Source organism: Capricornis sumatraensis, chromosome 6 (genome assembly GCF_032405125.1).
Source record: "Capricornis sumatraensis isolate serow.1 chromosome 6, serow.2, whole genome shotgun sequence".
Classification (NCBI taxonomy): domain Eukaryota; kingdom Metazoa; phylum Chordata; class Mammalia; order Artiodactyla; family Bovidae; genus Capricornis; species Capricornis sumatraensis.
This window is the reverse complement of record NC_091074.1, coordinates 17,677,859-17,702,278: the sequence shown is the minus strand read 5'-3', so window position 1 is coordinate 17,702,278 and position 24,420 is coordinate 17,677,859. Positions and strand designations below refer to the sequence as shown.

The 24,420-nt window shown below is 44.4% G+C and overlaps 1 protein-coding gene across 1 annotated transcript in view; it reads right to left on the bottom strand.

Moving 5' to 3' along the window:
* The window catches only part of KIF13B (kinesin family member 13B), a 187,690-nt gene that overhangs the window by 33,260 nt on the left and 130,010 nt on the right, over positions 1-24,420 (bottom strand). Inside the window, exons 30-35 of the mRNA XM_068974383.1 lie at positions 23,612-23,736; positions 21,978-22,154; positions 19,084-19,176; positions 12,738-12,890; positions 11,408-11,485; positions 9,748-9,801 (exon numbers count right to left, since the gene is read on the bottom strand). Of these exons, the coding sequence (XP_068830484.1) occupies positions 9,748-9,801; positions 11,408-11,485; positions 12,738-12,890; positions 19,084-19,176; positions 21,978-22,154; positions 23,612-23,736 (680 nt within the window). The remainder of the gene's footprint in view (positions 1-9,747; positions 9,802-11,407; positions 11,486-12,737; positions 12,891-19,083; positions 19,177-21,977; positions 22,155-23,611; positions 23,737-24,420) is intronic.

Sequence of the window (24,420 nt, the reverse complement as noted above, 5' to 3'; positions counted from 1 at the left end):
CTTTCTGCTCTTGTGCCTCAAGATACACTTTTTTCCCCCAAAGGAATGTTTTTATTTAAATTTTTTAAAATTTAATTTTAAATTAAAATTATTTAAAATTTTTTTAATTTAAAATTATTAAAAAATTTTTTAAATTTATCGGCCACATCACATGGCATGTGGGATTTTAGTTCCCCCACCAGGGATCGAGCCCACGCCCCTGAAGTGGAAGTGCAGAGCCTTAACTACTGGGCCCACTGCGGAAGTCTCAAGATACCTTCTTTCTCTTCAGACACTAGACTGAAACCCAGGAGCCACTCTAATACTGCTCAGGTTTCTTCTCCTCCACTAACATACCATTCATGAAAGAAACACTCCAGAACAGCCTATTACCAAGCCTCTCATTCTTAACAGATACTAAAAATGCGTTCTAGTTAAGCCCAAACCAAGGAGTCATCAAGCTCCCAGCAACACAGGTCTCTGAATTAACAAATCTGATTGTTCTTTCAGTGTGTCTTGCTGTCCCTCAGTCGCTCAGTAACGTCTGACTCTTAGCGACCCCATGGACTTCAGGAGGCCAGGCTTCCCTGTCCATCACCAACTCTCGGAGCTTGCTCAAACTCATGTCCATCGAGTCAGTGACGCCATCCAACCACCTCTTCCTCTGTCGTCCCCTTCTCCTTCTGCCTTCAATCTTTCCCAGCATCAGGGTCTTTTCTAATGAGTCAGCTCTTCGCATGAGGTGGCCAAAGTATTGGAGCTTCAGCATCAGTCCTTCCAATGAATACTCAGGACTGATTTCCTTTAAGCTTGACTTTAACTTGTCTTATAAACTCCCATGAAAGAGATTTTGTTCCATAATACAAGAACAATGCCCGTCAGGTGATGGAGTAATTTACTTTTCTAGAACTTGTGGTGAGCCATAAAAATGGTCATCACACCAAAGCACTCTGAACATCAGTCCCACCCAGTAAAGAAATAAACCTCCGCCCACGGTACCAGCATAGAAACCAGTAATGGACAGGAGATGCAAAGCTTTTCAAAGCTGTACAGCCTCTTTAGGTCCTTTGACAGTCACTCTTCTTTTCCAGCCCAGTTAAAAAAAACAGTATTTTCTGTTAGATTAAGCTACTACTCCCCAGATGAGTGACCCTGACGATCAACTTGTGTCTTTATTAGTAAATTGCCTGCAAAGTAAGCTCTTTGCTGCTCCTGAAGATGGATGGAGGTAGAAAGCCCTCTTAGGTTGCCAACATGTATTGGAAACCTATTTGCTTTTAGCGGCAACCTAAGTACCGATCATAAAATCAATAAGCCCTAAGTGATTCGGATCCTGTTTACTTAGAGAAAGCCACTTTCTGAGGGAACTCTCTCAGCACTTGAAACTCTTTTTCCCATGTTTGTGTATTTTGGACTCTGCCGGGTCTCCGTTGCTGACTGGGCTCTTCTCTGGTTGCGGTGCTCGAGCTCCTCTCGCTGTGGGGGCTCCTCTCGTTGGGGGGCTCCTCTCCCTGTGGGGCACTGGCTCCAGAGTGCAGGCTGTAGCCGCTGTGGCATGTGAGCTCAGCAGCTTCCATCCCGGGCTCTAGAGCACCAGCTCGGCTGTCACGTGGCCTGTGGGATCTTCCCAGACCAGACAGCGAACACGTGTCTCCTGTCCTGGCAGGTGAAGTCTTTACCACTGAGCCACCGGGGAAACCCAGCGCTTTATACTTTAAAATGTGGTAGGATGCTCATCATTAGGAAGCAAGGGAGCAAAAGACACATGGAGAGCTGACAAGGACGGTGAACTCTGAGCGCCACTGTAGGAGTGTCTGTGTTACTATGAACCACAGGCTGATTTACATACTTTGTTTCATTAATGTTTTCTGCCTTTGAATTCAATCATCGGTCTGGGAAGCTGCAGCTCTGTGTGCCCTGGGACATCGTAACCGGGTGTCGGAACAGTGAGGTCAACACTTTGGAATCTCTCAGGGGATGTAAAGCTTCATGCTGCGTTCACGGAAGTAGGTTCATGCCTGGCTGTTCTGAAGACAACTTACTCAATTTGAGGATAAATTTGTTTCCATACTTTAGATTTGTCTTCCTTGTTTGGCAGCTGACACAGTAGCACTCTGGCCCTTAGGAAAACCAAGCAGCTAATTTGAAGTCAGCCCCTCAGCTGTGCGGTGTGCGTCCAATGACAAATAACAGAGGTGTCACCTCTTCCCCAAGGCACACTCAGGGCTCTGCTAGCTTCCCGGGTAATTTTTCCCAGCTGGCACTCCCACACACAGTGTTACTCCCGAATCTGAACAGAGGCAATAACTCTTACTGTCTCGTATATTCAGATATCTCAAGTGAGAACCTCTGAAAGGATGCTCACCGTACTTACACAGTGCCTCAGCCATACTGCTAACTCTGTTGGAGAATGAAAAACGGAGACATTTCATTCATCCATCTCCCTTAACCGTCATCTTAACCTTGAGAAATCTCACAGTCTTGCCGACTAGAGACGGGGACACAGAGTATCTCAAATCGCTCTGGGACAGAACAGGCTCTGCTTCCGAGGGAACAACAAATTTGGATGATACCACTGCCCCCTCCTCTTTTCGACCCCCGTAGATCTCTAGGGAGACACTCCACTGACATCGCTCACTAGATTCTTCTCCGGCAGCGCACATCCATTCTCTTGCCAGAAGCAGAATCTGTGGTTCAGGGTCTAGCAACACACACTGGGCCCAGGGACAAGGCAATTAGTGTCTTTCCAATAAATTTTACAGGGCTTCCCAGGTGACTCAGTGGTAAAGAGTGCACCGGCCAATGCAGAATACCCAAGTTCAATTCCTGGGTCAGGAAGATCCCCTGGAGACGGAAATGGCAACCCACTCCAGTGTTCTTCCCTGGGAAACCCCATGGACAGAGGAGCCTGGTGGGCTACAGTCCACGGGGTCACAAAGAGTTGGACACGACTGAGCAGCTAAACAACAAGAACAACAATAACTTGTATACCCTTGGCCACTCCAGAGTGATTCTCCTACTACTGAAATGTTGGGGGGAAAAAAGGAAGCACCCTAGTTAAAGGTACTTCAGAGATGAACTCAAGATAATTAATCAAAAGGCCTTGGCCAGACACTGGACCTTTCCGCCATCATATGGGCTCAGCTTCTCAGTATGGCTTTTTTTTCTTTCACTTCTACCCCCATAACCTATGCTCCATTACAGAACTCTTGGAAAGATAATTCTGAGATGTTTCTGACATTTTTTTTTACCTCTATCAGCCTTCAGGATCGGCCGTGAAGGGAGGATGTGAGAGCGGAAATTCTGGCTTCGCTTTGGGTCCCTAAACTAGCTTCATAATTAGTAGGAATTATTTGTGCTAACAGGCTGAATTCAAAGATATAAAACCCTATTCAAGATAACAATTATGCTTAAAGGCAAAACCCAACAGGAAAACATGCGGAAGGCTGTCCGCCGGCTTGAGGACGTGGCTGGTCCCAGGAAAACATGCGGAAGGCTGTCCGCTGGCTTGAGGACGTGGCTGGTCCCTGCAGGGACCTCCAACTCTCCTGCTGCTGCTCTCCAGAAAGACACAAAAGCTTTGGGTGTTCTCTACAGAGGTCTGGCTTGGATCAAGAAAGTGACAAGGAGGCAGACGAAGTGCCAGTGACACTCCAGGCCCAGAGGTGGCTACTAACACAACTCAAGGAGAGGTGACTCACCTTTGGCACCAACCATCACCAGTGTCGGGCTGAATAATAGCAGTTTTCAGGAAAGTGATGGAGCCAAAACATACAACTCAGCTTTGTTAACTGCATAGTCATTCAGATTTTTGGCTAAATTTTTTTTTAATATTTATTTGGCTGCATTGAGTCTTAATTGTGGCATCCAGGATCTACTTTCCTGACCAGGGGTCAAACCCAGGACCTCTGCACTGGGAGCACGGAGTCCTAACCACTGGACCACCAGGGACGTCCCCGGCTACTTTTAGTTGCATTGAAAACTCCATTTGGAAGATGACAAACATCTCACTAACTTATTTAAAAATATATGATTCCATTTAAAATGGCTTTAGTAAGTAATATCAGTTATTTTTTCTTGACAGAGTTTCTTAAATCTCAAACAGTCTCAACACACAGCCATTGTTTAAATGGAAAAACAATCTGTTGGAACTAATTCTGCAACTAAACTATGAGTCTAGTCTGGTAGACTGGTCATAACAAGTTTGCTAAGTTTTTGTTATATCTAATTTAAAAAACCTGCCTAACAATAATGATGAAAGAGCCAGCAACAATAAATAAAAGGATCACTGCAATTAGGAATATTTTATATTTTTAATTGAAAAGCTTATCAAGAGTGATTTCTTTTAGGCCATAAGGTGAAATTAAAAGTTAAGGGTAGCTAATAAAAATTCAATGTATCTTTCTAAGATTAATTAGCTCATCCATTCCGTCTTGGTGGAGCTCAGTAAACAATTCCAATTTTCATAGGTATGGAGCATCAGTGAATGAGGGCAGGCAAAATATGGCTGGCCGAAGTCCAAGTGTTAGAGGCCAACGTGTGAGAAGGTTTTAGTACCTTACCACTTGCTCTCGCCTCCCCAGAAGCCCTGATCCCAGTGAGCTCTGCTCTTGCCTCCCAGCCACAGCTTTCAGTATTGCGTTGCTCCTACCAACTCTGCCGAGATGTTAATGCAAATTGGCAGGGAAGGCAGACCTGAGCCTCCTCGGGCGGCCTCTCCGCGCTTGTCTACATAAAGTGAACTAACTTTACTGTTGTGTTATTTACGTGGCAGGCAACAGAGCACACCAGGTTCTCTGGCCCAAAGCTCTGATTTGATAATCAAGGAAAGAGGGACAGACATAGATAATGGAACAGAGAGCCCAGAGGTAAGTCCCCATGAGTGCAAGGTAGATGCAGCTATCGACACTATGATTTTCAATTATTTTAAAATACAGTTTCTAGCGTTTTAGGCAGTGATTTCAGGTTAAAATTGTATTTCTCACTCAATTCCATTGTGTATTAAGTACTTCCATGCAAAGAAGCCGAGATGGAACCACTGAGCTATGTTCTGCGGTGCTGAAGGAAGGCCCAAGGCACTTCCGCTCCTCCTTTGCTCCTCTCCCCCTGCATCCCATGCTTGAGAAAAGGATGTCTTACAAATTCTCAAACATTTGCTGTACCATCGGCTTCATTAATGAATTAACTAGACCCCCTCACATCCCAGAGCCTCCTACACTCCATCAGATGCCTTCATTCCTGGCATCTTCTGACAGATATTTTCATAGTCCCAGGGAATGAAGAACTGTATATCCTGACTTCCAAAGTTATTTTTACAAAAGGGTAAGAGCCAAAAAAAATACTAGTACAGTATCAAATGCAGTTGTCTTATAAAAACTACATTTAAAAATGCATTCGCATTCTCAAGGTAAAAGCAAGCATGCTTTCAATATGAGGATAACACATGTATCCCACTCATTAAGAAAAACCTAATGGATTAATTACCTCTCCCTGGATCTCTGAAAACTGAAGAATGCAGGAAGTCCCCAAAAGAAAAGAAAAATACATGAGTCTCTGAGGTTTTCCAAAACAATTTCTTCAGTAATCTCTCCTTGAGGATTTTGTGTGAAAATTATTATAGATAAAGCAAATGGAGAGTGTCTCAAACCACCACTTATAGGAGAATAAAATCTACCTACCACAAAGGGTAGAGAGCAACATTTTTTCCTTTTAATTCTTTCAATAGGTAATTTGTTCCCATGATCTAAAAACCAAGTTACATAAGAAGGCACACCATGAGAAGCCTCCTGCTTTGGGTCCCACACACGCTCGCCCTCTCCCTAGACAGGAAGTAGCGGCATCTGTTTAGGATGCATCCTTACAGGGTTCCTGCACGCGCGTGTACACCTAGCGAGAGCCACACACACTCCTCTTGAGCTCCCCGCTCCTGCACAAACAGCAACATACTGTGCTGCAGTGCGTTTTCAATCACTAAGTGTATCCTGGTGCTCTCTCCATATTACTACCTGGAGGGGTTCCTAATACTTTTTATAGCTGCATAGTATCCATTTGTGTGTGTGTGTGTGTGTGTATGCACACATGAACACAGATAAAACATATTTAACTAGGTCAAAGCAACAGACATGTAACTTGTTTCCAATCTCTGCCATTATAAACAACATGGAGATGGCCCTCACGTACATGTCATTTCTTACCTCTACAAGCGCTGTGAAGTGAAAGCGGAAGTCGCTCAGTCGTGTCCGACTCTTTGCGATTCCATGGACTACACAGTCCATGGAAATCTCCAGGCCAGAATACTGGAGTGGGTAGCCTTTCCCTTCTCCAGGGGATCTTTCCAACCCAGGAATCGAACCCAGGTCTCTCGCATTGCAGGCAGATTCTTTACCAGCTCAGCCACAAGGGAAGCCCACTATAAGCACTGCTGCTGTATAAAGGGGTTTTAATAGGATCTAAATGATTCTTACATCAACTAGTTTAAACACTACCCCAGCCTGAGGAATTCTATTACAGGCAGCATTGTAACAATTCTGAATTCAAGGCAATGCCATTCTGGACGCAGTTCACCACTGTTTCTTTTAAAAGGCCAAAGGGAGGACTCTTCTGTTCCTTGCTGCTACTGGTGGAGGGGAATATTTCTTTACTCTCTAGGAAGAAAACACAAGAATATTTTTCTCTCTAAAAACCTTTTAAGACGCTCTGCTTCAGATGATAAAACTAGTGAGAGCCCCTCATCCACCAATGGGGAAGCCGCTCCGTGCTCCCTGCTGAAGTGAGCCTGGAATCAAATCCTGCAGAGTGTTTCATGGCTTTGCTTCCTGGCATCAGTTGTGGCCCTCTGTCACCTGAACGTCCTTACTCATTCAACAGGTCCATCCACGAAACCTGTCTTAGGGCAGCTTTCCCCTACCTCTCCCCTAGTGACAAGCAAAAGGTCTCCGATTTAGACACATGGACATTCATATAGCCTGCTGATATGGACACAGCAGGAAGTCAAGGGATCTGGGGTGACAGTGACGAGGTGGAGGGAAGCCCGGCTGTACCTGGCAACTGTTCAGGACCCGAGGGGGCCCACAGCCTACAGGAAGATGAAGAGATGGCTCCACGGCTGACCTGGGAGCACAGTGAGGAATGGGAGGCTGGCGCCTCTGCTTTCCCTGACAAGACTGCCACTGTCCGTCAGAGCCCAGGGACACTGTCCATGCAGAGGGGTGAGATAGAAGGCTCCAAACTGCTGCAGCGGGAGAAAAGTGTCCTTCACTGTTGGAGGTGTCTGACGACAACGGAAAACACGCTGACACAGAGCAGGCAGAGCCAGCCCTTTGCTGCTGGGGCAGCGCCAGGACATCGGTACAGCCTGAGAGGGTGGGAATCAGACTTCCCTCATCTTCACTAAGTTTCCTATCCCTAACCCCGGGACCCCAGGACATCAAGATGACTGAAACGGGGAAGGTCTTGGCAGAGTAACAAGAAATGTGCAACATTATTTACTCATTTAATACATCCTGCTGGAAACTCCCTGGCGGTCCAGTGGTTAGGACTTCATGCTTTCATGCAGGGGTCCAAGTGTGCTCGGCTGTTTCAGTCACGTCCAGCTCTTTGTGACCCTGTGGACTGCCGCCCGCAGGCTCCTCTGTCCGTGGGATTCTCCAGGCAAGAATACTGGAGGGGGTCGCCATGACCTGCCCTCCAGGGGCTCTTCCCGACCCAGGGATCGAACTAGTGTCTCCTGCAGAGGTGCTATCATTGGTTGGGGCACTAAGATTCTGTATACTGCAGCCACAAAAACCAAAACAACCACCCAAAACCCATGTCCAGCTTCTCCCCAGCCCTCCACAGAGACTGCCCTGGGAAAAGGCCTCCAATAATCTTCGCTCTCACACCCAGAACTGTCTCTTCAGTCACTGCAGTCTCTGAAGCATCCAAAAGGAGTTCCTCCAGGCTCCCAGCTGCTCTCCCCACCACCTCTCGTCTCTGAGGACTCCCGTCTGTCACCCTGCACAAGCCCTTCAGCGTCACCATCACCCCACACGACCTCGCCTCCCTGTCTGAACCTCTTAGGGCCAATTCAGGAGACTCGGGTGAACCCCTGGCTGCTCCAACCAGGCCCTGAGCTCCCCAATCTGTGTTCAGCTCGGGCTTCCAGACCCCTCAACTGGCTGACACACCTTCTGTCCAAAGTTGAACGAAATCATTTTCTTCCTCAAACCTGCCTCCTCACATTCTTCTCTCTACTATGTCCCCAGAACCCATGTCAGCCAGGCTCCCCCTAGCTCCACCCGGACCCTCACGTCCCCAGAGCTCTAGAGGCTCCATTCTCCTGAGCAGGTCCTGACTCTCCTCCCTCCCCTCCCACTGCCGAGACCCCTCCCCGCACCTGCTCCGTCCACCCTCACTTGTGTGTTGATAACAGTACACATTTCTACTATATACATTATTCTAACGTAATTTTATGGACAACGGCCAGGAACATGAGTGGGGTCGAGGAGACTGCCTAAAAGTGGCCCAGCTCCCCCAAGCTCCCCAGTACATCACACAGGAACTTCTGAAACGAGGCCCTTTCTCTGGGGTCTGCCCTGCACTGCATGCTCGGCCTGACTCGGGCTTCCTTCTCCCTCCATGTTTCTGTTCACACTCTTGCTTCAATCCCTTCCACTTGGGTGGATCTTATCATCCTTCAGCATGAAGCTTACGGCTGGGGGAGGGGGGTTCCCCTCTTTGGAGCCTTTCCTGGTCCTTGAATAATACCTATAAAAGTGTCCACTCCTCCTCTGGGTTCCTACTCTACCTAGGCATACTTCTATTATAGCATCTGTATTCCTTTATTCTATTTGAACGTAGATGAGACTATAATTTTCTTTCAAGAAGATATTCTGTTTTGTATTTTTTTTCTTTCCATTTAAACATAAAGAAACAGCAAGAGAAAAAAGCTGAAAATCTTTTGGCCATTTTTTTCAGTGAATTTATGATAGAGGATTTGGGTTAGATGGATTAAAAAAAAGTCATGGTTTTTCTTATACTTTCCTTAAAATTATTTATTATATCAATAATGTGATTTATAATCAATAATGACAGTTTTCCAAACACTGCTTTGTTTAGGTGATTACAACTATGCTATGCCAATCACACCTATCAGCGGACCTGCATCAGGAAGTGCTAAACTCTAGCACACTTTCAGACTCATGGTAAGTGGCCAATGAATTGATGAACCAGTGCATTCTCAGTTGTATCCGACCATCCACCTATGTCTGTTTTGAGTGTGATCCCTTTAAGTAAATGATAACGAATTATCTATGCTTAAAACTCTGTTAAATTGGGGAAAGCTATATTAACAAGTACATGAATACATCCCAGCTAATAAAATTTCTGTTCCCTTATTTTTCTTTCTTCTAACATATAATATTAACTTTTAAACATAACCTTATTCTTCACAAATTTTCAATTACTTCATCCATATTTTAACTATCAAAAATCTGAAATGAAGTTCCTTTTCTGACACAAATGGGAAGAATATATTTTCAACGGGAATAGGAACTCAAGCAACTAAATTGTTTAACCCTTAAAAAGCAGAGTAACAATAAGGTTTCAGTAACATTATTTTAACTGGCAGATAAAAAGAAATGAACTCTAAACACTTTCCAGTAAACTTCACATAGTACTGAAAAGTGGAAGAAATTTTGGCACGCACGACGAGCGTGTGATACTTGAGAGGAGGAAAAGTTGGATGGGAAACAGGTCTAAGACTGACAGGAAATAGTTCTGAGCACTCACCTTGTTGCTACCCAGACTGGAGGGTGGAATAAGATCCTGGCGGCTGCCAGACAACTGAAGAGGGAACGGAGAGGAGAATTAGCCCTTTGTGTGCAAAAGCACACACATCCATGATCCTGGAAATACAACGCTTAGAAAACCAAATCGACAGAATGTTAAAGCCGGATGGTATGAGAGAGGCTGCCAAGACCAAGCTGCAAACTAGACTCCTGGCCTTTGGTACCCTGTTAGGCATGGTTTCTGGTTTTGTTTTTCATTGAATTAACATTTTTAACAAGGCAGGTTTGTGTAAGATCAGATGTCCAGCTTACATAGCGGTAACAGCCAACTGGGCCCAAGTAAGGGACACTTGATTTGTTTATCCACTTCTATGTAAAGGATACCAGGCTACTAGTTTCCTTGTTGTTGCTGTTGTTTAGTTGCAAAGTCATGTACAACTCTTGCAACCCCATGGATTGTAGCCCGCCAGACTCCTCTGTCCATGGGATTTCCCAGGCAAGATTACTGGAGTGGGTTGCCATTTCCTTCTCCAGGGGATCTTCCCCACGCAGGGACTGAACCCGGGTCTCCTGATTGGCAGGCAGGTCCTTTACCACTGGCCACCTTATTGCATCCTGATCTGACGACTCCTTTCTCTGGGTACTGCAGTAAGTGTATACACAGAAGCTATTTGTTTTAAATCACAGGATTCTAAGTACAAAATCTCTGCACATACAGAGATTTTAGTACATCTTTCAGTGCATTTTAGTACTTCATTTTCTGAAGGAGTGAGAAGATAGTTATGCTGAGTTAAAGGGAGGGTTTTTTTTTTTACTGTCTGAGAATGTTCCCCATCTTTCCATCTGAGATCACCAGTCACATCACCCAGTCTCAGGGAGCCACCTGTGCCCTCCAGCCTGACACCCATCCTGTCCTGTCCCTCACTGGGATCTCTGCAACACCAGGGTTAAGGGTCAGCTGTTCTTTATTTCAAAATTTATACTGTGGTTTCTCTTGGTGTAAGCTCAGACAACAGTGTACTATTTCTCACATCCACCTCTTTATCAAAAGGAAAGTAGAGATAAATCACAGGGCTCCAAGCATTATTTCTTTGTGAAGAATTATTTGTAAGCTTCATATTCATGCAAAGAATTATCTGTAAGCTTCATATTCATATAAATTTTATCCATGTTTTAAAACACAACAACACACTCGCAACACTGTGACAAAACACACCTAGCTGACTTGACTCCCTGATGCCCCCTGGGTGGCCCCTGAGCAACTGAGTTTATACACATGAGCCAGACCTCTCCTCAACCTGAAAGTACTCAAGTTCAGCCTAGAAAATCCAAACGGCTTTCCCCAGGCACTACGCTAGATTTGCCTTAGTTCAACACATGCTTGCCTAACAGAGTCACTGTGCCAGGCACTGGAGGTATGAAGATAAATGAGAAGCAAATCCAGGGAGACTTACACGGATGCTTTCCGTGTAACATTAGGAAGGTCAGAGATGGAGGGCTGCAACGATGCTACGGGGTAGAGAAGTGGGAACTTCAGTCAGTGCAGAGGAGGAAACGATGCCCGAGATGAGACTTGAAGGATGGAAAGGAGTTGTCCAAGGAAAGAAGAGGAGCAAAAGCAGACCCCGGGCCGAGCATAGGCTGGGGTCCCACGCACTCACTCTGTTCACATTAGGAGAGCTGATACTCCTCCTGCTCAGCTTCCCTTTGCCCGTCAACTGTTCCTTCACGGCAACTTCCTGTGGGTCAGAGAGAACACAGAGGAAAAGCACGCATGAGACACACGCTTCCAGAGCAACAGAGTCTAAAGCAGGCTTTGAGCTATGGACATATTCCAAGCTCTTTACTTACTGGAGTGGCGTGGTCATGCCACACAGCCTGTGGGATCTTAGCTCCCCGACCAGGGATCAAACCCATGCCCCCTGTAGCGGAAGCGCATAGTCCTAACCACTGGACTGCCAGGGAGGTCCCCTAGTTCTTTAAATGACAGCTGTTACTTCACACAACAGAATGACCCAATTACTGTCACTGTGGAATATTCAAAGTTAATTAAGCAGCTGACAGGTTATGTGGTTCATTCCTTTCCTTATCTACTGATGGCTCCCTTGAAGCTGGCCACAAGTGAGTCCCAGGGGAAAGGTTGTGAAAAGCAGACCATTCACTTTTATGTTTCATTAGTATTTTTATTAAAAAAAAGAGAAAAGTTTGGGGACTTCCCTGGTAGTCCACAGTGTCTAAGACTCTGCGCTCCCAGAGCAGGGGTCCAGGTTCGATCCCTGGTCAGGGAACTAGACCCACAGGCCACAACTAAGACCTGGCACACCCTAAATAAATAACTTTAAAATTTTTTTTAAAGTTTCAACACAGCTACGTAAACTAACGTTTAGAGTTTCTCTGAGCCTTGGGTTTATGGCTGGCACCACTGTTTTCCCTCTTAGAGATCCACTCTGAGGCTGAGGAGGCCAAGAAAGGACACAACATTCTGCCTCAGGGCTACATTTTTCTTTGGCAACTGTCCAGCGTCAAGGAATTTGTAAAATACTTCTTAACCAGCAAGAGTGATATATTTCCTTCCACTACTGGCTCAGTCAGTAAAGAATCCGCCTGCACTGCGGGAGACCTGGGTTCGATCCCTGGGTTGGGACGATCCCCTGGAGGCGGGCATGGCAACCCACACCAGCATTCTTGCCTGGAGAATCCCCATGGGCAGAGGACCCTGGCGGCCACAGTCCCTGCGGTCGCAGAGTCAGATGCGACCAATGCACACAGCACAGCTCTACCCAGGCAACTAGCTACCATTTAGGGGCTTGGAAAAAGTAACTTCCAAATCTCATTTTTCTATCTTCGAAGACTCACCCAGCAAGTTTAATGTAAATTAATATGCTCCACTTGAGAGGTTTCAAAATTTTAGACGTCACAACACTGTGAATCGCGGAAAGTCAAACCCTGGGTTGAGCTGGGCTGGCCCCTGCCCTGTCCCCATCAGCTGACCTGGCGAAGGCGGTCTAACGTGAGGAGATTCTCCACCGCCAGCACGCTCCTGAGGTATTTCTCGATGTACGCTTCCGAGTCGGCAGACGCCGTGTTTTCCACGTTAGCTGCCATCCTTGCTAACGTTTCTCGTTCCTCTGCTCCCTGAGCGTCCTGAAGAATGGAAAGTTATATGTTAAAATTAACTACCTTGCAGAAGAAAATGCTACAGAGGCAGCTTGATCTATACGAATCCACAAAGCCTACCGAACCAGGTTCCATTTTAAAGTCAGCTCTTCGAACTCAAAATGCATTTTCCCACAGAAATCATGGTATACGTGGCGGCTGGGGTCACTCGAAAGCCTAAACACAGAGCAGCTGAAACACGGCACATTTTCAACAAAACTGTCCTCTCCTGCACTTCCATTGCGAACCCAGACATTCCTGGTTAGAAAGGATCTGGGGGACAAGCTGGAAACCTGACCACAACCGTACTTTAGGAACACATCTTGAGGGGCCAGAGGGAGGACTAAGGAGCTGAGGTGACAGCTGGACCCATGTGGGACCCAAACCACCCTCGCAGGAGGCAGACATAGGGATGAAGGGTAAGAGCGGGAAGAAGGGCGAGATTCCAATCCTTTCAATAAGCAGCCTCCCATGGACTCTCCACACAGTCCAATCCCCAACTCTGCAGACAGAGGCCCAAGACTAGAAGCCGACCAAGCAGAGAAGCCTCCAGGCATATTCTCCCTTGCCCAGCTCCATGGACACAGCTGGTCCAGGCATATAAATGGGATATTTGCATGTCACAGGAGGGATTTTGTTAATATAATTAATGAGATCTCTCAAGCTCATGTGGCTCATAACAAAGCACTCTTCTTGGGAAAAATCAGATCCTTGTGAATTTTGTTATAACAACATCAAAAACTGCAAAATACACTGGGCTGGCCAAAAAGTTTGCTCAGGGTTTTACATACCATCATATGGTAAAACTGAACATTTTGTCCAATCCACTAGTCATAGCAAACACCCTCTTTCAACGACACAAAAGAAGACTCTACACATGGACATCACCAGATGGTCAATACTGAAATCATACTGATTATATTCTTTGCAGCCAAAGAAGGAGAAGTTCTATACAGTCAGCAAAAACAAGACTGGGAGCTGACTGTGGCTCAGATCCGTAACACTTTATTACAAAATTAAGACGTAAATTGAAGAAAGTAGGGAAAACCACTAGACCATTCAGGTATGACCTAAATCAAATCCCTTACAATTATACAGTGGAAGTGACAAATAGACCCAAGGAATTAGATCTGATAGACAGAGTGCCTAAAGAACTATGGACGGAAGTTTGTGACATTGTACAGGAGACAGGGATCAACACCATCCCCAAGAAAAAGAAATGCAAAAAGGCAAAATGGTTGTCTGATGAGACTTTACAAATAGATGTGAAAAGAAGAGAAGCAAAAGGCAAAGGGGAAAAGGAAAGATATACCCATTTGAATGCAGAGTTCCAAAGAATAGCAAGGAGAGATAAGAAAGCCTTCCTCAGTGATCAATGCAAAGAAATAGAGGAAAACAACAGAATGGGAAAGACTAGAGATCTCTTCAAGAAAATTATAGATACCAAGGGAACACTTCATGCAAAGATGGGCACAATAAAGGACAGAAATGGTACGGACCTAACAGAAGATATTAAGAAGAGGTGGCAAGAGAAAAACTATACAAAAAAGATCTTCATGACCCAGATATCCACGATGGTATGATCAATCACCTGGAGCCAGATATTCTGGAATGTGAAGTCAAGTGGGCCTTAGGAAGCATCACTATGAACAAAACTAGTGGAGGTGATGGAATTCCAGTTGAGCTCTTTCAAGTCCTCAAAGATGATGCTGTGAAAGTGCTACACTCAATAGGCCAGAAAATTTGTAAAATTCAGCAGTGGTCGCGGGACTGGAAAAGGTCAGTTTTCATTCCAATCCCAAAGAAAGGCAATACCAAAAAATGATCAAAATATTGCATAATTGCACTCATCTCACATGCTAGCAAAGTAATTCTCGAAATTCTCTAAGCCAGGCTTCAACAGTATGTGATCCAAGAACTCCCAGATGTTCAAACTGGATTTAGAAAAGGCAGAGGAACCAGAGATCAAATTGCCAACATCTGTTGGACCATCGAAAAAGCAAGCGAGTTCCAGAAAAATATCTATTTCTGCTTTATTGACTACAATACAGCATTTGACTGTGTGGATCACAACAAACTGGAAAATTCTTAAAGAGATGGGAATACCAGACCACCTGACTGCTTCCTGAGAAATCTGTATCCAGGTCAAAAAGCAAAACTTAGAACTGGACAAAGAACAACAGACTGGTTCCAAATCAGGAAAGGAGTACGTCAAGGCTGTATATTGTCACCCTGCTTGTTTAACTTATATGCAGAGTACATCATGAGAAACACTGGGCTGGATGGAGAACCAGCTGGAATCAAGATTGCCAGGAGAAATATCAATAACCTCAGATATGCAGATGACACCACCCTTATGGCAAAAAGCAAAGAAGAACTAAAGAGCCTCTTGATGAAAATGAAAGAGAAGAGTGAAAAGTTGGCTTAAAACTCAACATTCAGAAAACTAAGATCATGGCATCTGGTCCCATCACTTCAAGGTAAATAGATGGGGAAACAGTGGAAACAGTGACAGACTTGATCTGGAGGGCTCCAAAATCACTGCAGATGGTGACTGCAGCCATGAAATTGAAAGGCACTTGCTCCTTGGAAGAAAAGATATGACCAACCTAGACAGCGTATTCAAAAGTAGAGACGTTACTTTGCCAACAAAGGACCATCTAGTCAAAGCTATGGCTTTTCCAGTAATCATGTATGGATGTGAGAGGTGGACCACAAAGAAAGCTGAGCACAGAAGAATTGATGCTTTTGAACTGTGGTGTTGGAGAAGACTCATTTGAGAGTCCCTTGGACTGCAAGGAGAGCAAACCAGTCAATCCTAAAGGAAATCAGCCCTGAATATTCATTGGAAGGACTAATGCTGAAGCTGAAACTCCAATACCTTGGCCACCTAACGGAAAGAACTGACTAATTGGAAAAGACCCTGATGCTGGGAAAGATTGAAGGCAGGAGGAGAAGGGGATAATAGAAGATGAGATGGTTGGATGGCATCACTGACTCAATGGACATGAGTCTGAGGAAGCTCCAGGAGTTGGTGATAGACAGGAAAGCCTGGCGTGCTGCCGTCCATGGGGTCGCAAAGAGTCGAACACAACTGAGCGACTGCAACTGAACTGAATGTATCCAAATGCCACTGCATCTTAAGATGCCATCAACTTTAAGATAAAATCATTTTGTATATTACTAAGGAGGAAAAAAAAAAAAGAAAAACTCAGCCAATTAACTTTAAGACAACATCAATTTTAAGACACGGTCTAACTTCAAGAGTATTTGTTTTTAATTAACATAAGCCTTAGAACAGATAAAACATGGAAAAATTCAGAAGCCAGCTTAAGTTCACAGAACTTTTGTCTCCTACAGGAATTCATTTGGGCCTAGGAATCACCCTTGTTTTACAGACAAGGAAAGAGGAAGGCCACATAATCAGCAAGAGAGGCACGACCAGAACTTAGGTCTCCTGACTCCTGATGGGAGTGTTCTTTTCCCCACTAGACACGGAATCCTTTCTGGTATCTGATGGGAACAGACGTATCTTGGTTTTCTGAGAGAGGAGATATCTGAGTTTTAAAGAAACATGTTTACCCATGTTATCCACATCCCTCTCAAGATATAACACATTCCCATTACTTCACAAAGTTCAACTCCTTCCCTCCCCTAAGGAAAGATCAGGTCTTTCTCCACAGGTTAGTTCTGCCTGTTTCAGAAGTTCTGCATCTGGTTGCTCACTTAACATAGTGACTCAGAGATTTGGTCATCACGTAGTTCATTACTTTGCATGGTTGAATAATATTCCACAGTATGGATAAGCCATAATTTATTTACCCATTCCTCTGCTGATGGATGTTAGGGTTGCTTCCAGTTTTAGGTTGTTTTGAATTAAGCAGCTTTGAATATTCTTATGTAAATCTTTATAGATATATGTTTTCATTTCTCTTGGGTAAGGGCCTATAAGTGGAATTACTGGGTGATGGGGTAGATGTCTCTTTAACTTGATAATAAACTGCCAGTGAATGTATCATTTTATACCCCCATTAGCAGTGAAAGCATTCTAGCTGCTTTTAACAAAAACAAAAAGGGCAGAAGAAAAAGAAAGGGAAAACCATCTCCTGTTGCTCTCTGGTCTATGACCACTTCTTTCTGCTGCTGAGTCCTCATGGCCTTTGCAACATGAAACACAAAGAACTTCTCCAGGCTTCTTCACGATGAAACACAGCTTTTAAGAAGCTTATTTTGAAATAAAAAACAAATGCTTACACTGTAGGCTTTAAGTCTCGTTTTTCCTTTTTATCATCAGGAATTGATAATGTGACCCTAACACTTGCCAACTTAGTCATTTAGTGAATTATTAACAGGTAGCCCCATCACGTGAGGCTGTTTATCTTTCCGCTGATTACTGCACACTTCTGCCTTTTGAAAACCGTGTCACCTGAAGAATAAAAGCCCTGTTAAAGAGAAAAAGAAAAACTGCAAATGAGAAGGAAGGAGGGATGAAGGGAGAAAAGGATGGTTCATTGCAGTTGTGTTTCTCAACTGCATTCAAACCATTTATAGAGTTAAGATCCGAAACACTGGAAAAAGAGAGAAAGCATTCAGATACAAAGAATAAACAGTAAACCTTTGGCTCCTGCTGCTGCTAAATCACTTCAGTAGTGCGACCCCAGAGACAGCAGCCCACCAGGCTCCCCCGTCCCTGGGATTCTCCAGGCAAGAACACTGGAGTGGGTTGCCATTTCCTTCTCCAATGCATCAAAGTGAAAAGTGAAAGTGAAGTTGCTCAGTCGTGTCCAACCCTCAGCGACCCCATGGACTGCAGCCTACCAGGCTCCTCCAAGCATACAAAGAGCAATCTATTACAGATCCAAGATTTTGCAGCTAGTCTAACTTGAAAAGGGGTTCAATTTTTAAAGTTTCAGCAGGTTCAAAATTAAACAATCAAACAGTTAATATTTGCCTTGTAAGCTTAATACTTTGAAGAGCCAGGGAAGAATTCAGTTAGTATTTGACATTATTTGAGAGCAAAAGTATTCTGCAATAAAAGAACTCTAAAACGAAGCCCAAGTACTGTGTAATCTTCTCAGTCTTCCAAAACCTGATCTGTCTTCAAATATATACTGTCCATCTACTGTTCAAATACTCAACAGAATCGACCGACAGACACTGAGCCCCTGGATGAAGAGGATGAAGGCACAGCAGACAGTGTGCGTGGGTGGGGGTCCTCACCCCAGGGTCCCACTCCCATTTTCCACCTCCAAGGGCAACACGGCCTGGACCTCCCCACTCGCTCCCCGATCGTCTGCAGTCAGCGTGGCGGAGGGAACCACTCTTCCTCACTTTGTCAGAGTCCTTTCCTTAGGCCTTTCATTTTTCCTATCCTGGTAAGGAAGGCCTGGTTACTAGCTGTGCCAACAACCGGGGGAACAAATCTGTCTAAATCAGGGAATAAGCACTAGGAAGCATATAAACTACATTCTCTAGCAAGCGCCTGTCATGGATATTTTCAGCTCCGTTTGTTTGATTTCTAAGCACATCTCAATTAGCTCAAAAATAAAAACAGTAATAAATACTAACTTATTAGTATTTAATGGTAATTAATAATTAAAAATGTAAAAAATACTACCCCATTAGTATTTAATAGTAATACTATTGCTAACTATAACAGCAATTACAATTTACTCTTTAACATGTGTAAAATTTGTGTATATTGTCTCATTTAATCCTTAAAAAATAAGTCTGTATAGGAGGCATTACTAACCCAGTTTGATAAATGAAAAAACTTAGGCTCAAAGTGACTTACCCAAGGTCACTTCACTAAGAGGTGGCAGAAACAAGATTTCTGTCTGATTCCAATGTGATACCCTGGGACTCTGTATTATGCTGTGGTGTCTCCCTCTAAGGGTTATATCCTCTTCTATGAGTAAAATGGTGCTGATTTGCTTTTCAAAAGACTCTTCTTTAACAAAAGATTAAAACCAGAACCTTTAAGCCCGCAGAAGTATTACATATGCACACACATTATACTATGAATCAAGTTACGATTACAAAATTCCTCTACAAGCCTACAGCATTTTTGTATATGCACATTTTCATCTGATACGTATTTCTTAGGTAGGTGACTTCTCAAGGTGTTAGCTCTTGTTACATGTTTATTCTTAGTAAATTCAAATTTCATATGATCCTTCACCTCTGGAATATTGGAGACAATTTCAAAAGTTACTCCACAGCTTGGAATAGAACTTCGATGTGACATCTTTTTGAGGAGACTCTGAGCAAAACCCTAGAGAAAAACAAAAGAGAAGATATGGCTTCCCATCTCAAAAACTGAGTTTTCATTAACAAAGAGGCAGCATAAAAGACACCATATTCACGCTAGCCAAAAAGGAAAAGAACATTATTTGCAATGCAAGTCAAAACCCAAATCACTACATACAGGTTCCTCAACTTGTTCTGAGTGCCCACAAACAAACCCATTTATATGATGCTTGCCATTTACCAGACCGAATACATTGAAAGTGCAGATCCTAAACTCTGGAACCACGTTAGGCATCTGGTTTAACTCTGCTTTAAAAAAAGCTACAGAAATAAGACTGTTGACTTCTACACAATAAAATGACCTTCTAACTAAAATGTAAAGAAAGGCTGGTGACTCTTAATCTTTTTTTTCCCAGCACGATGGACATCTTGCACTATGAATATTGACAAGTTCAGGCATTAAATTCTTGACCAAAGCAGGGTCGTTACGGAGAATGATTTAAGAGTGCTTGGTCACTGTTTATGCTGACTGCGCTCTCTGCACGCTTTGAATTGAACTGTTGAATTAATGCATAGATGACTCATTTGAAGATGCTGCTAAGACTGAACATCCTGTAGAGGTTGAAGAGAGCAGGGATGAGGGCAGAATACAATTGGTGAATAAAGATAAGAAGGAGAGAGAATATTAAACCAACACTGAACCTCTTTCCACATGCAAAAGCAAAGTAGGATACAGGTTTTTCAAAAACCACAAAAAACCCAAACAGAACAGACAAAAAGCTGTTTGGTCTCAGAGGTGTGTATTTTCACAAACTTATTTAATAATAATTAAGTGATCTTTAGTTAATTTCTAAAAACATTTTAGCATCTAAGAATGCAAGGGCCTGTTAGAATGCATATATTTCATCCCTTCACTCTTAACTCCAGCCTTGCAAGGCTGAACCATTGCCAATTACACTGGTCAAAGTACAGCTACAGTTTGTTTTCCTTTAATGGGTGGTGGGAGGAGGTGAGGGGGCCGCTGTCATCTTACTTTTCTGTTTTCTATTTGTATGAAATTATTATTTTATTAAATGTTTTTAATTGTGGTAAAAGTTACATAAAACGTGCTACTTTAACCATATTTAACTGCACAGTTCAGCGGCACTGTTCCGTATCTTACCATCATCCATCTCCCTAATTTTTCATCTTCCTAAGCTGAGACTCTGTCCCCATTAAACACTAAGACCCACCCCGACTCCCCACCCCATCCCCCGGCACCTACCAACTGTACGGAATTGCTGAAGCTAACCTGCATGTATTAGGGTCATGAGGAAGTCCCTGCTCTCACTACAGAGAAGCAAATTTAAGTTAATGAACCATCTGAATTTCAGTTTGATATCAAATCATTTTAACCAGGGGAGAGTGCAGCAACTTCTCACATGTTCAAATTTTAAAAATTAATTTAAAAAAAGAAAAAAAAAAAAAAACAGAAGAAACCTGGTGACTTCACAACACTCCTTTCTATTAAAATTTCTGTGGGGGCTGGTGGTTGAACCAGGTCAGTCTCAGCGCCTGGCAGCCAGAACCCCTAGCTCTGAAATGGCAAGTAACTCTTCAAAGTGCTCCCCAAGAGCAACGTGTCTTTTTCCAATTCCTCAGAGACTTCTCAGAAAAGAGTGAATGGGAGACACAGCACGTACATCGGCAGCTACCCCCTGACCTATATGTCCTGATGCTGGAGCGCCAAGCCGAAGAGCTGAATTTTAACAGCATTACAGCCCGTCGTCATTCAAAGATTGATATCAGTGTGACATTTAGAACTAAAGATTAATTTTTAGGGGTAGAGATTACATCTAGAACTCTGTCAACCATGACTGTACTCTTCTAAATGAGAAGATTTACTTTCATCTGTCTGGTTTTAGCCAGTATATTGAGAAGAATCCCTAGACTCAACCTCTCAAATCCTATCTTTGCAAAACCAATATGAGAAGTGCTTTCTATTCTTATCTAGAAGTTTTCTACTAAACCGGTTCATACGGCACCAGGTCCTTCATAATCTCGCTGCAGCTGTGTGGACAGGCACGGTCATGGCCCCTGCAGAATACTCTGACCATCAGACTATGCTTCTCATGGTCCCCAAGCCTGCCACGCCCGCTCCTCCCTCACCATCTGCACGTGCATTCCCTCCTCTCTGGGGAGCAGCCAACGAGCCCTCCTCTCCTGCCAACCGCCCCTGTCCCCCTCCCCTCCTCCCTGACTGCTCTCGCACCGCTGCCCCGGCGAGCACCTGCACGGCGGTGTCACCACACAGAAGACCGGCCCGTTTATACACGCTCGCAGGCCAATGGACACGGGCTCTTTCAGGATGCAGGCTACTTCTCATTCATCTTTTTACCCCAAAGCTTGGCAGAGGACTCTCTCCAAATATATGAATCAGTGAACCAGCAGAAAGGAAAGGAAAGCATGGAAAACCAAGGGTGAGGAGCACAAACAGCAGCTCATTGGCAGTGACCTTCTCATCTTATCAGAACCAGATGGAAAGGCAAAGACAAAACAGTGAGCGTCGCCTTGACAGGGCTCCATGGCGCCCCCAAGCAGGGCTGAGAGCTGTGGCTGCGGAGTCAGGAAGATGCAGGGGAGCAGTGCAGTGCCATCCAGGAGGCGGTCAGGCTGAAGGGCTCCGGGACTGAAGCAAGCACGGGCACGGGACGGCCACAGTCGCCTGGTGGACAAAAGCTCAGAGGGCCCCAGAGCCTGTGGGGTCAGAGGCCAGAGCGATGTTTCCACTGCCCCACCCTTATGTCAGACCCAAAGTCACTTCTTCAATGAGCATCAGGGACCCACCTGCCGGCCGTGAACATTAACACAAATGCGCTTGCGCAATACCAGCTGCATGTCGGCTGGATGGCTGAGCTGGACTGTCACCCGGACGATGAGGAACACCCGCTCGTCCACGGGCGTGCCTTTACTCAGCTGAGGGCAGCCGTGCACGGCTGAGTCCCAGGAGGCTTCCGCTTTCACCTGCGGAGAAGACGGAAAGGACAGAGTCACCTCCTCCTCCTAAGACACAGACCCTCACAAGGAAACGTCTTGACTTGGCCGAAGGCGAGCAGACCAGTCACGAGGGCAGTGCTGCCTGCAGGTACCCGGGGATGTGGCCTCAGGTACCTACCTGGGGGGTACAGAGCAGGATGTTCCTGGTTGGCAGCGAAAATGGATTTATTTCAAAAAATACTCAAATGGAAAGCTATAAATTTAGTATAATGAACTCCTGTGTTTCTCCCCTACAGATTCATCAACTGTGAATATCTTCCCTTATTTCCTCTTACATATACACACTCAGTATTGCTGTTGTTTTGGGGTGTTTTTTTTCTGAATTACTTTAGAGTAAGTTACAGATGTGTCTTTATCCCTGAACACTTCAGCAAGTATCTTTTTTCTTTTTTTTAAGATTTTTTGATGTGGGCCAATTTTAAAGTCTTTACTGAATCTGTTACAATATTACACGTGTTTGATGTTTTGGATTTTTGGCCCCAAGACATGTGGGATCTTAGTTCCACGACCAGGGACCAAACCTCCACCCTTTGCATTGGAAGGCAAGATCTGAACCACTGGACCATCAGGGAAGTCCCAGCAAGTATCTTTTTAGAGCAAGGACCTCCTCTGACTTAACCACAGAACAATGATCATATTCAGGAAATGTAACACCAAAATAATACCGTTATATAATACAGAGTCCATACTCAGATGTTTCAGCAGTTCTGATCTGGTATCTCAGACTACATTTAGCTGTCCTGTCCTTTTAGCCCACTTTTATCTAGGCTGGTTCCTAGCCTTTCTTTGCCATTCATGACACTGGCTTATTAAAGAAGGGTGCAGGCCCACTGTTTTACAGAATGTTTTACTATTTTTACAGAACACACCCCAGATCAAGCTTTGCATCTTTGAATAACACTAAGTGTTGGTATGTCCTTCTAAGTATTGCACTGGCTTTCCTTCCTTAAAATCTTTCATCATTTTTCCAATATACTCAAAATTAGAAATTAAGCACCACTTAAGCCCCACTTAATCACGCAGACTGAAACATTTTCATCTGGCTTCATCTAGTCCTTTTCCCCCTTATTCACAAGTCTTTACTAAAGCATTTCAAAGTCAGTGCCAAATATCATGCTGTTTTGCCTCCATGTACATCAGGAGCATTTCCCCAGAGAGTGGACCACTGCTGATCTGAACTGCTAATACTAACAGAGATCCTTTACCAGGAAGAGCAGTGCCACAGTGAATGGGCATAATCTGATTGGCCCTTTCCTTCTGGAACTGGTTCCGTTCTTCGCGGAAATCACAATTAAGATTTTCATTTTTATTTCTTGAGAAATGGAGGCACTGAAATGATAACTTTGCTGATTGTTTCCAAAGGCCTGGGGAAAGGTTAACGGAACTACTTTCCACCCAACCTTCCCGAGTTACACTTTATTTACCTCTCCATCATGCTGTTTGACAATCTGCAGCTCAAAGAACTCGTCCTCCTCTTCCCCAGCGAGGGTAGCATCCCATCCACCAGCTTCGGGGTCATCAAGATTATCCTGAGAGCTGAAATCATCAGCTAAAAGCGGAGGAATTCCATTAAATACGGAGATCACTTTAAAGGATAACCCCTAACAGCTACATTTCAATGTGCTTAGTAGCAGAATTCTCCTGCCTCAAATTTCATTTGCTTTTGGCCCTGAAATCTTACATGACACAGAGGATGACCATTAAACAGTTCACACATCTGAGATGGGAGACACCGCAAGAAATTATCTCAATCCAATCGCCTGCCTCCGTGCCTTATTTTGCATGGAAGGTGATGGAAGCCAAGAAACCCAAGAGGTTACTCAAGGTCAACCCATAAATGTTAAGGAGGATTATAACCCCAATTCCCTGTCTTTCAGGGCACTGAAGACATGACAATGAGAGTGATTCCAATGATCTGACAGGTAAATTTAACAAACCAAATCTACTGGCTACCTGAGCTGGAAATGGAATGGTGCTCTGATTATTCATGTCCAAGCCTGGCCCTCCCAATTCCCCATCCATCTAAGCTTGGGGGTGAGCATCAAAAGTCTCTTTTCTAGGACGTGGGCTTCATGGACCAAGAACAGGCATAAGGCTGAACAGGGTGCTGCTCCTGTCTTGGAATATCCATACTGCTAGGTCTTCTTTAAGCTTGTTCTTTCCCACTTTATAGCCCTCCTGCACACACGCACACACCCCTCACCCACCTAGGAACCTAATGTAAGGACAGAAC